The 13,609-nt window shown below is 34.9% G+C and overlaps 1 protein-coding gene across 2 annotated transcripts; it reads right to left on the bottom strand.

Moving 5' to 3' along the window:
• Positions 1 to 4,547: 4,547 nt before the first annotated feature.
• Positions 4,548 to 9,111, bottom strand: LOC113711106 (uncharacterized). Of its 2 annotated transcripts, none has more exons than XM_072067858.1 (2): positions 8,800 to 9,111; positions 4,548 to 5,224 (listed from the first exon to the last, which is right to left on the bottom strand). In XM_072067858.1, exon 2 carries the CDS (start codon positions 5,184 to 5,186, stop codon positions 4,887 to 4,889), a length of 300 nt encoding a protein of 99 aa, XP_071923959.1. In that variant the 5' UTR covers positions 5,187 to 5,224; positions 8,800 to 9,111; the 3' UTR covers positions 4,548 to 4,886. The 2 variants fall into 2 exon arrangements, with proteins under 2 accessions (XP_071923959.1, XP_027090066.1); XM_027234265.2 differs by having other exon boundaries at positions 4,548 to 5,220; positions 8,800 to 9,107.
• Between the last annotated feature and the right edge of the window lie 4,498 nt (positions 9,112 to 13,609).

Below are 13,609 nucleotides of genomic sequence, written 5' to 3'. Positions count from 1 at the left end.
GTTTGCCAAATGTACAATTTACCTCCCTATGGTTTGGAAATCTACAATTTAACTCCCTGTCATTTCAACTAAAGTGAAAGTCTAATAGAAAACATCTACAATAACAATATTTCTGTCAGACTTTCACTTTAGGTGAAACGACAGGGAGTTAAATTGTAGGTTTCCAAACCATAGGGAGATAAAGTGTACATTTGGCAAACCACAGGGGGGTTTTTGGTATTTTACCCATTCTCAAATGCACGAAACATTCTTCCAAGGGTTTGACTTATAGAGGGGCAATTTTGACATTTTTCGTTCAAACGTTAGTTTAGATGTTTTCTGTCAGACTTTCACTTTAGTTGAAATGACAGGGAGTTAAATTGTAGGTTTCCAAACCATAGGGAGGTAAAGTGTACATTTGACAAAATACAGGGGGGTTTTTGGTATTTTACCCTTATGATAAAATCTAATTTAGAAAATTTATTGTGCAAACAAAGCTATACAGTTCACAAAGCAAGAAGCACGAGTGAAAATGAGCATACCTGTGCAAATCTGACTCTGATGGCGTTAAATGGAAGCACCTGAACCCATAATTTTATACATTAATGACTACCATTATTGCCACTTAGTTTAGAAACTAATCTACAAATGGTGAAGAGGATGGGGGGTCTTCAGTTACAGTTGTAATGTTGAGCTCAAATGATTCTTAATCTCCCACACTTTAATGAGCTCTTCAACATGCTGCAATTACTAGTTCAAATGAGTGTGTTTTGTTGGCAGAACTCAATTAATGTTTCTTGAGCTTTAACGATAAAGAGCACAAAACTTCCTACGGTTACAATTCACAAATAGTTTTCAAATGGTTCTTCTACTTTGGCCCGTTAATATCGTCTTAAACACATTTAATTCAATCGGATGGCTTTACCCCAATTCACCCCACTTCCTTTCTATCTTACCATTGTACTAAACAAGTAGTTAAAAGGGTGAAACTATCACTAATAACACATAGGCACCATTTGCGAATGTAATCATCATCTCACAAAGGGCACTTTAGTAAACTTATATTCCAATGAGCATGGCCTACTTGTATGATGCTTATACAATCCCTAAATTGCCCTTTAAAATGTCAGATGAAAATCACCCAATAGACAAACTACAACTCTTTTATATATATATATATATATATATATAAATATATATATATATATATATATATATATAAATATATATATATATATATATATATATTTAGGATATGTTGTTAGCCAACCCAAGCTTAGAGGTACAAGAGTTTCACGTGGAGTAGGACGCGAGACGAGAAATGTGTAACCACTTAAAATGCTTTCCACAAAGTGGGGTACTGCACAAAGGCTTTCTTCGACTCATAAGCAGATATTACTCACACATGCTTTCTCGTATCATTTATTTTGCATAGCCAATTGCTGACTTGGTTCTCCTTTGCAGGTAGATTAGGGGCAATTAGTCCTCCTCACGAGATACTTATCACAGAACTTGATAAGGCCAGCAATTTTCAGAAGCAAAGTATAGATTGGACATTCAAAAAGTAAGCACCGGCGCAATTGGATGACTGGTCGCTTGTTACATATTTCTATGTTACACTATATTACACAACTTCCCAAAGTATTCCTACCAGTAGAGATATTTTAAAACTTGGATTTTTATCTGTTATTATGGTGAAAAATGCATAGTAGTCGAATAGATAGTATAACAAAAATGTAATAAGAAAAGTTACAACAGAAAATTCTTTGCCGTGAGCAAGCGTCTCCCAGCAAGTCAAGCTTTGATGCCTCCAATCCACCGGTTACTTCTCTGTCGACAACAGAAGTTGACATCCAAGCTTCTTTGGAACCAGTCCTAGACATACTCATTACTTCAATTAGGACCAAGAATTGATGTTGGATCCATGTATTGCATTCCCCCACTGGATTCTTTTTCTTCTAGCCAAATCTCATGATTAACCATATCGATAGCTTAAGTTTTTTCTTTTGATTTTTCTGTCCGGCGCTTGCACCGCTTCTTTAGACTTCTTCAATTTTTAGTTTAAGATCAATTTGATCTAACTTTAAGATAGTATCTATTTTGAGCCATCTAGTTGACCAGTAGGATGAAGTTTTATAAATTCTTAGGGAACTTATAAATGATATGCTTTATTTCCCATCATGAAGCATATATGCCTATTCATAAATTGCTTTTTTATTGCATTTTGTTAGTCAAAAATGTCAAAAAAATTTTGTCAAAAATTTGCCAGCTATTGAAATGTTTCTCTGTCTTTTTTCTCCTCAATATATATGCTTCCCTTCTTAGAACTTTATGTACTTTAAATTGTACCCTCCCTATTTGGGCTTCATTTGATGACTTTAGGTTCATTATATCCAATCAGCCAAATAGTTTTTAATATTGTTTTCCTTTCCTGGAAGCTTTTCTCAACCATTTTTTAATTGTATAACCAGGCTACTCTTCTCTTATTAGCCTATTTATTATCCAATATTGCTAGTTGATTGTCATCCAGATTGTCAAGCTCTATTATTATTGTTTGATGATAGTCATCCATATCAAGGTAATGTAGCATAGCCACTCCAGGAAAATGGAGCAAAACCAATACTGTTTTCAGGTGATGTTTCATAAGCCTATACTACTTCGGATAGCAATTCATACCATTCTAAGGAATCAAAGATGCACACAAAAATCTTATGTAAAAAATTTGATTACGTGAGGAAATTTGTTTTTTATATAACACATTACACATCTCACGTACATCGAGATTAAAAAAATTTGTTTCAATTTGAAATTGAAAATCTCAACCCCATCTCCTAAATTCCTTGCCAGTTCCCAACAAATTCTCAATTGACGCCCAAGTTTGTACTCTTCAAGAATTTCAACCCTATATGCATTTTGCAATTTAACCCCCCAAATGTATACTATAGGGAAATGGAAGTTGTGGTATTCAGGAGCAATAGAGGAGCCACTGCAGAACAAATGGTGAAGGAAATTGCATCAATGTAGAGGTAGCAGTCACTAACAGTGAGGAAGGAAGGAAAGTAGGAATTAGAATGATTGCAACTGATGCCAACATGAAGGAAAGAGCTACATGGGCAATGAGAGAAATGAGTGCTGGAAATAGACAACTAGATTGTGCAGAAGCTGTGAAACTAGCAATGGTAAAAGCAAGAGAACAACATTGGTCCCATATAAAAGTGGGAGCCCTTGACCAACAGCTGCTAAGACACCTAAAGTCAAGAAGAGCAAAGGATACCAGACTTTTCTATCAAGTGGAGGATATTTATGGTCTAAGCTAGGCCAGTCATCAGGTCGGGTATGGGTCGAAATTAAATATTTTGGACCCGAACCCATTATAATATGTCCATTCCATATTCAATCTGTCTACTCGCTGGGTCTTGTGCTTATAATCCTGAAACCGAGTCCGATGGGTCCCGGATTGAGTCTACCCAGCAAAAATAAGACCCAACAAAATTTGTGTATGAACTGGCTTATGGAGCCATCAAGAGTGACACTGCATCTATTTGGCAACATCTCAAGCAGTTCTCTGTGGTATGAATTGTCTTACATGGAAGCCAAGAGATTGTAATATTAAGGATTGGTAATTTGGGAAAAGAAGTATTATTGTACTAAGAAGTATTTATATTTTATAATTATTAATCTACTTTAATGGGTCCGAGTCTGATATGGGTCAAAATCTTATATTCTGTATTCGATCTACTTTTTTGTTAGAGTAAATGGGTACGGCCCAGATCCGAATAATGTAATTATATCTCAATTCATACCCAGGAAAAAAAATAGCAGGTTCAGACCGAGTCCGAGTCCGACAGGCTTAGTTTTAAGTTCAATGTTTATGCAATGCTCAATTTATCTGCTCTCAAATGAAAGACTAAGTAGAATGAACAGATTAATCTCCATGTTGTAAGCGTTCTTTTGGATGAGAAACGTTTGTTTCCTTAGTGTCTCTGCACATTGTAGAGCTTAATTGGGCCATTGCCCAAACCTTGTAAAGTTATTACTGGTATAATCAGTATAATATCCTATCGTTTCGGGAAAGAAGAAGTCGGGGTATTCATTTATTAATCTCATTTGTCACTAACACGATTTCTTAATTTCACAAACCAATCACGTTGTTTGGATAATTAGAACCCGTTGTTTGGATAATTAGAACCCGATATATGACGTGATATTTAGATCCCGATAATTAGCTTTTGACCTATTTACCAAGACTTAGCAGGGAGTTTTTTTTTTGGAATATTCCGGTTCAACCAATTGACCGGCCACTCTGATCCAAGTTTTAAAACACTGGTTCAATCACAGCCCCTTCCTCCTGTGATAACTCATTAGTCCCACAAGTCCTTCCACCTTTGGCCCTTTGCTCTTGAATATTTACAATTTATCATGAAATTCATGCAATCTCCTTCTGCGGAGACCAGCATGGCTAAAAGCCAAGGACCAGAGGGAAGATGAGCGAGCAGGGGGCAACATGGTTTGCAATAATTTACCATCACCATTGAAGAATAACAGCATACATGAGGCATCAGAGAACATTTAACAAAGTGCAATCCCTGCGTTCCTATCAAGTCTTAACGAAATTTACAGAGCCATACGACGTCATTCAAGTTCCTGGACTTGGGATATGGCCAAGAAAGACCATTTCTTGTGAGCCCTATCCCAGTTACCAAGAGAAATGGACAGCATTACACCAAATACAGATTTATCATTTTTAACAAATTCGTTGTAGGATCCCATGACCAAAGTGCCCAAATGTAAATTGAAAGAAATGTTCAAAGTACCCAAAAAGCTAGAAAGACGAAAAAGGATAGTTTAATGAACTATAAGAACACCATAGGTTTGTCTTTGGTTCTTTCTGCTACCTATGGTCTTGACTAATGCTCCAATATTACCTCATCAAAGTTCCAGTCTCTCACCAGATCCCTTCTAACAGCATGGCTTCGGACCAAACGTGGGGGGCCTGTAACTACATTACTGGGTACAGTTGGTTGAGGAGTCACCTTGGATGATGTAACACTATGATTTGTTCTTGTGTGTGATAGAATCGTCTTTCTTGTAATGTAACTGGTAATAGCAGCACACCTTCCGTCATTGTCTGAACTTGAAACAGAATAACTTCTAAACGATTGTGATGGACTTTCTACACCATGGCATACAAGACAAGCCAGACTCATCTTAGTCTTTGAACACAAAATCCAGAAAAAGCTCCTGCCTTGCCACATCAAATAATGGTACCAGATGTTAACAAAATAAAAGAATCTAAAAAAGATACATGTTCGCTGTCTTACAGGTCAACCACTAATTAAAAGATTTACCTAAAATGAAAGAGCAAAAGAAAGATGTACTGTTGAGACCCCTACCATCCCTCTTTCCGGGGTCTCCTAGTATAGAGTATTAAGAAACACAGGAAGGTTGAAAACAACTCCAAACTCGAATATAACCAAACAGGGAAATTTGAGACAATGAGCATGCAAGTATCAGCAACATTTAACAGCTCTACAAAATATATGTATTCTTCATCTGCCCCTTTCCTAAATAACTGCAAAAAAGCAGACAAAATTCTTATGTCTCCTAAACTTCCCTGGGAAACTCTTCTCTTTCTTGAATATCCAAGGAACTTTTAACCAAGAAATACTAGAAACAAGTTTCTATAGATTTTGCATCTTGAATCATATTCTTGTGAAAGGAATGTTCAATGCAAGTTGTGGAGATATCGGTAAGGGTCTCAAAGATATTTCATTCCATTGTAGACCACAACTGTCCATGCTTATGCCATTTTAAGCTCCAGAGTCCAGCTTATTCAACTCACTAAAACAACAAGATATGTATAGGGCTAAATGACAAATTCCTTCAGACAAAGCAACAAAGATGGTAGCATAACAACAGAGCTCTGAGGAAGATTAGCTATGAAGGCTATAAATTGACACACTGTAAACACAGCCTAAAACATCAATCAACATGAATCAATATCTGCAATGAGAACAACAATGAAAACATGCCCACAAATGATCTTCCAAGAGGAACTAAATTTAACCATTGCAAGCATTCTAAACCAAATGTTGTTAATTAACTGTTCAGATTAAAGCAGGAAACTATCACCTCGAGCTCAATTACAGACTGCGACCTTTCTTTTCATCATTACTAGCTAAATTAACCATCACCAAATCCTCTGATGGTAAGTCTAAAGATGTTGAAATTCAAAAGTCCACTGGGCTTGAAAAATTCTAAATCTCATAGAGAAGAGCAAGTCAGTCTCACCTATGCTACCAGAATAAGACAAAAGTAAATTTGCCAGAGGCAGGTCCCTATTGCCTCAAACTAAAAGAAGATATGGCACATTACAAGTAACATCTCTATGGTATAAGTACGTTACCTCTTTCCCCATATGGTTCTGGAAGTAATTACCAGCTTGTGGTTTTGGGGAAAAACGGGCAAGATCAATAGCAGACTCATAATTAGTATTTTATTTTTGCAAAAACAGAGCATCAGCAGCCACTAAGAGGATTTTCAGGAGATAATTATAATCAAACATTACTTCAGCAAAATGTGTACATTCAAAGTACTACTACTAGTCAAAATCTATTACCATTATTGTCAATTCTACAAGGCTGAAAATTAGCATTCTTGTGTTCATTTTCATTAGTAGTTCTGCCATTGCAACATAACGCAACTTGCATTGACAGTTTCGTAAAAGTCTCTTCTTTTAGTCTACTGTTTAACATGATTTCAATTCCAAATTACAGGCGTATAGAAGGCAACTCTTAAAACCATATTTCTGTTACCATGAGATGCTTAAACCACAGCTTTTTATAGGTAATTAACCCAGAAAAACATAACCATATATTGAAGATTAAAGGGCACCATGGGCTTGTCATGGTAGCTTTGAAACCCATGTTTTTGTTTGTACTTGCTTTTAGCTTACACTAAGCTGAAAAAGCTAATTTTGCATAGCACATCAAGGTACCTTGGTAAACAACTTTCCTCTGTTCAATACAGTAATGATGGAAACATGCTTTGAAGCAGGCATAAACATACCCCATATAAGAACATGGATATACTGAGACAAGTTTAACGGATGTAACTCTGTAGCAAGAGGCCGCGGAAGCCGCTAGAGAAGAAGTTTATGGATTCATCAAGGAAATATAGACAAGGGCATACTACAGATACAAAACATAACACAAGAACAAGATAGATTCCTAAACAGTTAAATATGACATCTTCATAAATAAATGTATAACATATCCTCCCATGTTACATGGACATGGGTACAGCAGTCCCATGGAATGGGTACTATAGTGCAAAATGAAGAGTCGGACATGGTTAAGACAGGACAAAGTGAAGAGTATGAATAAAATAACTATTCTTAATGTGTATGCCTATAACCGACAGTCATCTGCATACATACTTACAAGAGCACATACGTTACTTCCTCTGTCCTAAATTCTTGTAGCCAATCTTGAACATGACTTATTAAGGCAGTCCGACTAGTTGATAGGAAAAGCCCCAAGTTTCCCAACTTTTACCCCAGAGCATAATTTCAACAACCTTTATGTTGAACCATCGCACAATATGTTGGACCCATGTCTAAATAATGCCTGAAAAATGATGTGACTTAGGAAATTAACAGTTCAAGGTTATGTGTGTTAATTTCTTCAAAAGTAGGTTATGCGTGTCCTTTGCTCAGAATTGGACTCACAGGAATGACAAGAAAAAGCAATTAGCTTTTTCATGACAGTGTAAAATGGAAGGATTCGTTTGCAATTTAGCTAGATGAAAAATATTCCAAAAACAAATTCACAAGGAAAGCATGGAACTGACAATGGCACTGAGGCCACATATAATAACCTCTACAGTTTCGGAAATAGCCAAGCTTTATGTTTCTTAATAATAAAATTTTACAAAGGGGCATCATATATTTGCATTTGACAAAATAATTCATTCAAACAAGTACCAGAAATTGAATTATCAATGCAAATAAATCCTTTAACTCTTTTACTTATACCACAAATCATTCCACATACAAACAAATTTGAAACACTACAGAGTCCATGTAATTTCAACATGGAATCTTCAAAATTTCTTCATTATATACACCTAGGCTGCCCTCCAGTTATTAACAACAAAAGGACATTATTTACCAGAAATAAATCTTATGATTAACAAATACACATTATCCATGAACAACCTATATGCTTTGTCTGGCAAGAACAACAAATAATCAAGAACGCAGTCAAGTCCAAAAAATATCTATTGTTCTTGAATTTCTTGACAGAACAAACTAGCATTGATCCATATATCCAACATTATCATCTTTCATCGTTCTTGCTAAAAATTTGCACTTAAAAAGACCAGTCCGTCGCAAGCCCCCCAATACGGCATTAGCCCTATAGTACCCATTCTTACTTTTTCTCTACTCTCTATAATATCCATTAAACTTTCCCTCATCAACATTGTTTCAAACATGGCTACTATTCGGCATATGCTAATTCAGCACTTAATATCTACAATCCGAATACTTTGTAACACCATAATTCTGCAATGAAATTCCGATATTTGTTTCCAAGCAGCACAAAAAGAAGTTCTTTCACAAAACCGATTTACCCCCTAGAAATACGATTATATGCCCAAATTTATATATAAAAAAAGTTGGGTCCTCCTAAATTGAGAAAAACGCATTTCTTCAACAAAGAACTTACAACCAGAAAAGAAGAAGACTGCCGATCGAATGATTCAAGGAGATCTAAGCAGAAAATTCAGGGAAAGAAAAACTGAACGAAATTAAATTACCTTTCTTCCTTCCGACGATGAAATCCTGACTTGTGGTGTGAAAATTCACTTCCAAGACAAAAACATAACAAAAAATGGAGGAAAAAATGGAAAATAAAAAACAAAAATAGGATTCAGCAATGTTTGACAAAGAGATAGAGAAAGGGAGAAAGGGAGAAAGGTTAAACCCGTAAGACTGTTAGAAGTACAGAGAAGATGAGATGGAGACTCAGAGATTGAGAAATTGCGTCAGACAACCCTCGTTGAAAGTTTGGGCTAGTTACGCTTTACGACGTCGTTTGATCCAGGAGAATTACGGCAATGGTGAGGAGAAGTGCCTATAACTTACTTTATTCTCTCTTTTTCTTTTCTTTTCTTTTTTTCATTTTGTGGTTAAGAAAGAACAAAACAAACTCTTTATTTGGTCAGTAAAATACACACAACCATTGTGGTTTGGCCCAAAATCACAAAACTCTCCTATAGTTGGGGGAAGAATGGATTTAGCGATATGGGACAGAAAGTGTAAATGAGAGGTTTCGAATTTGAAAATATCCAAATAACATCTTGTGTTTTGATTTAGTCGAAAAACAGTAGAAGTCATTATCTTGAAGAACCAGCAAGAACCAATTTGATCAAACAGTGAAAGGATTTATCTTGACCAAGTTATGGAACAATAACTAGCTTGTTAGATTTAAAGAGAATCTGTCTCTAGAAATCTAATGGATTGGTTATTGATTTGAAAGAACAAAATGATGTAACAAGTATCTAAGCTAAATACTTGATACAGTTCAAGAAGAAACTCACGTTCCATCAAAGAACTCCATAAAAGAAGACAACTTATTTTATTAATTCATCTCTCAAAAAGTTGTCTTACAATGAAATAAAAGAAGCCTATTTATAGTTAAAATCTAAACTACTAAGACTAATCCAATTTCGAAATAATACAAGCTTCCTAATTTTACCTTGGAAAGACTAATAAAACACAAAATCTAGCAAGAAAGGGAACCCTAAATTCGGCCCTACGTGAGGCTTAATTTGGCCAATTATATAACTACCAATTAACACTAAAATAATGGAAAATAACATAATGACTAAAAACTTAAACATCAACATAAAGTTCGCATTAAATATGACACCTCCACCACTTGAATGAGATGAACACGCTTCCAATCTTCATTCTTAAGTCTCTCAATATGTTTTGCGACAATTTCTTGACTTTGAACCATGCGAACCAGAAAACTTCATGCATGTTAGACGTGTCTGCGTCTAACTCAGTTTGATAAATCCCGTGCTCACATCAAAGAGTGAATGACACACATGTTTCGCATTCATCGATAAAATGCACAGAACCCTTCTGGTTTAGTACAAAGTTAGTAAGTCACTAAACCCTCATACAGTTAAAAAAAATCCAAATAACCTTTGATTTAATCGAAAAAAGGTAGAAGTCATCTTATTTGACGGAAAGTGAACAACACATGCTTCACATGCCAGTGCACATGGCTATGTGATGGGTAATTTAGTTATTCTACTATTATTTTTCTCTATTCTTTCCCTTTTTCTTTTTTTTTTGTCTTTTAATTTTCTATTTATTTCAACCTTTCCCTTCATCTATCTTTTTGGTGCACCAAACCGAAAGGAAAAAATGGTAAAATGTGTCTAAAACTGGATTGGTTATTTGGTCACATGTCTTCCCAAATCAATATTAACCTTAAGATTTATGTTGGGGCAACCACTGGGAAATGTAGAACAATTATCCGGAACCAATTTAATAGAAAAAGGATTATTAAGCATGAATTTGAGGTAAAACTTAGCTGCTAAAAAAGGGAAAAATTTGATACTATTTGACAATAATTACATTGACCTAAAGATTGATGAGGATGACGATGACAATGAAGATGGCGGTAGTGTTAAGGGTTGGAGGAGAGGGATGAAGAAAAGAAAAGAAAAAAGGAAAGGAAAAAAAGAAGAAAAATGAGGGGCTGCTTGGTTAAAGGGTCTGAAAATCACGGAATGGAATAAAACCCCTTATTTGTTGCTTGGGTTAAACCTATTGGAATGAATTTTTTGGAATCAAATCTATAAAATTGGACTTCTCCCATTCCCGAACAAATTGGGAGGTTTTGGACAAAACGCTCAAGTTATTCCTTCACAATATTTTGTGGACAGACCTACCCATCAGAAGAAATTAATACCTCTACTCTCTCTCTATCACACGCCCCTCACTCTCTCTACTTGTTCTTTTTCATCAGATTTTCTATTATCCTGTACTTTCTTCATCTCTTATCCAAAATTTCTTAAAAAATGAGATCTAAAGTGGATCTGAATGGGTTAACAGTGGACAAACATCTTTAGTAGACAAATTGTGCAACAAGATCTCCAAGAGAAAGATCTCCAAGAAAAACTAGCCTCAACCCAAATCCAAAGGTTCCAAGGTTCATATTCTCTCAAATTTCTCCCATAATTACTATCAATAATAATAGTCTATAAGAAAGACCCAGAATCTCTGGATCCAAGAATAGTTAGGCCATTATGTTTTTTGCAAAGATAGAGAGGTGGATGAAATTTTATATGGGTGTTTTTGGATTTGTTTAAGATGGTGGAGATGAGATTGTTTGTGGGTGGGAATCGAGATTGGAGGTTGCTCAAAAGCTTCTTTTTTATTGCTTAAATTGTGAAAAAATTGCTCAGCACTGCAGTGACTAGTGAATTTACCCATGAATTCTTTATTGTGAACTTTTAATCTCATCACGTGCTACATATTGGTATATGTGTATATCCTGCAGTCATATATCTTGGATTGTTTCTTCCCATCTTTGGATTTATTCATAGCACGAAGTCTCGACAGTTTTGCATATAGTCCTCAAGAACATTAATTGGACAGTCACGTCATTTTCACCTAGTTAACATCTAGAGATCTAGTTGACTTGATCAATTTTGTTGACGGTTAGAATAAAATATTATAATACACATTCACAGCAATATGTCAACAAAAATGGGGATATGCATCACTGAATTTGAAGAAAATTTGATTGGATAAATCTTTTAACTCAACTCAACCGATATATTAAAGGCAAAAAGAAAAAGTAATTAGGAGTAGAAATAGTCCAATTTTCATCTGTATACGATTGTTTTAGTTGCCAACCTTTATTTGTAAAACTTCCAAATTATCTTATTAGTATTTACATCAACCAAAGGAAAGAAAACACTAGAAAAGGTATTGTCCATATATGGGGCATTATATTTGACACATGTGCATTTGTATTTGATGTTTTATGGTGAATATTTATTTTTGGTTGTCATATTGTTATGTAGACAAAGGTGCCACGTTTACCTATTGGAAACAAAAGATGCAAAAAATCGAAATAGCCAAATTTTATCGAGAATGATAATGGTTGTTATTGCACTTTTTATGATGTGGTATTAGTTAATATTCATTCATCTCAAAAGTAGAAGGCACCAAATAAATCAAAAGAAGAAAAAATCATTGAGCGCATGCAACACTTATTTAATTTGACTAGGGAGAGTGATGTTTATTATATTAGCCAATTTCATATGGATAGACGAATATTTAAGATATTATGTGAAATGGTTAGAGACATTGGAGGCTGGAAAGTTATGTGAAATTGTTGCCATGTTTGTATATATTTTGGCTCACCACAAGAAAAGTAGAACAATTTTTGGTCTATTTTGGAGAAGTAGAGAAATAGTGAGTCATCAGTTCAATCTTTGCCTCCTAACAGTTTTGAAATTGCATCCAATATTGCTTAAGAAGCCCGAGCCTATTACCGAAAATTGCACAAATGAGAGATGGAAATGTTTTAAGGTAATTCATCAATTCAAATACAATCATTTAATAAAATGTATATTTTCATCCAAACTATCAAATATAGAGATTTTAACTCATTTTACATTTTTGACTTTTGTTAGAATAGAATTGTTTAGGTGCTTTAGATGGGACATTAATAGATGTGACACCATCCACTGAACAAAAATCAAGATACCGAACAAGAAAAGGAAATATTGCAACGAATGTATTAGGGGTTTGTTCTCCTAATATGCAATTTATCTATGTCTTGCTTGGTTGGGAAGGTTCGGCATATGTTGGTCGTGTGTTTCGAAATGCTATCTCTGGACCTAATGGTCTTAGAGTCCCACAAGGTAAACATGTATTGCAGTATCCAATACCATTCAATCAATTTATTTTTTTTTCTAAAATAAGGTAGTTAGTCTAGTATTAATTTGTGCATGATTGAATTTGTTGTTATTACTTGGTGGATGCTGGATATTGTAATGCTGATGGATTTCTTGCCCCTTATCGAGGGCAAAGATATCACCTTAATGAATCCAATGGTTATCAATCACAGAGACTAGAGGAATATTTCAACATGAAACATTCTAAAGTTAGAAATATCATAGAAAGATGTTTTGGATTGCTAAAAGGAAGATGGAAGATTCTAGCATCCTCTTCATTTTTTCCAATTCAAACACAAATGTAAACAATTATGGCATGTCGTCTACTGCACAACTTGATAAGGATGTTCATGACTTTTGATCCACAAGAATTACTACAAAGTGAAAAAAATGAAAGTGAAGATAAAGATAGTAATGAAGAAGTAGAGTACATATCCACTATTTTGCCAAGTGACCAATGGACAAATTTTAGAAATAATTTAGCTCAAGAAATGTTTGACAATTAGAGGGCTGGACTTAGTAGGCTGTTATAAATGTATACTTAACTCTTAGAGTCATTAAATTTGTATTGACATTTGATGTATTCTTGTAGTGGATTTGTAAATTGCATTGACACTTGATGTATTTCTATTGTGAAATT

The sequence above is a fragment of the Coffea arabica genome, chromosome 10e (genome assembly GCF_036785885.1).
Source record: "Coffea arabica cultivar ET-39 chromosome 10e, Coffea Arabica ET-39 HiFi, whole genome shotgun sequence".
NCBI classification, from domain to species: Eukaryota; Viridiplantae; Streptophyta; class Magnoliopsida; order Gentianales; family Rubiaceae; genus Coffea; species Coffea arabica.
Note: the sequence above shows the minus strand (reverse complement) of the source record. Positions and strands in the feature narration are given on the sequence as shown.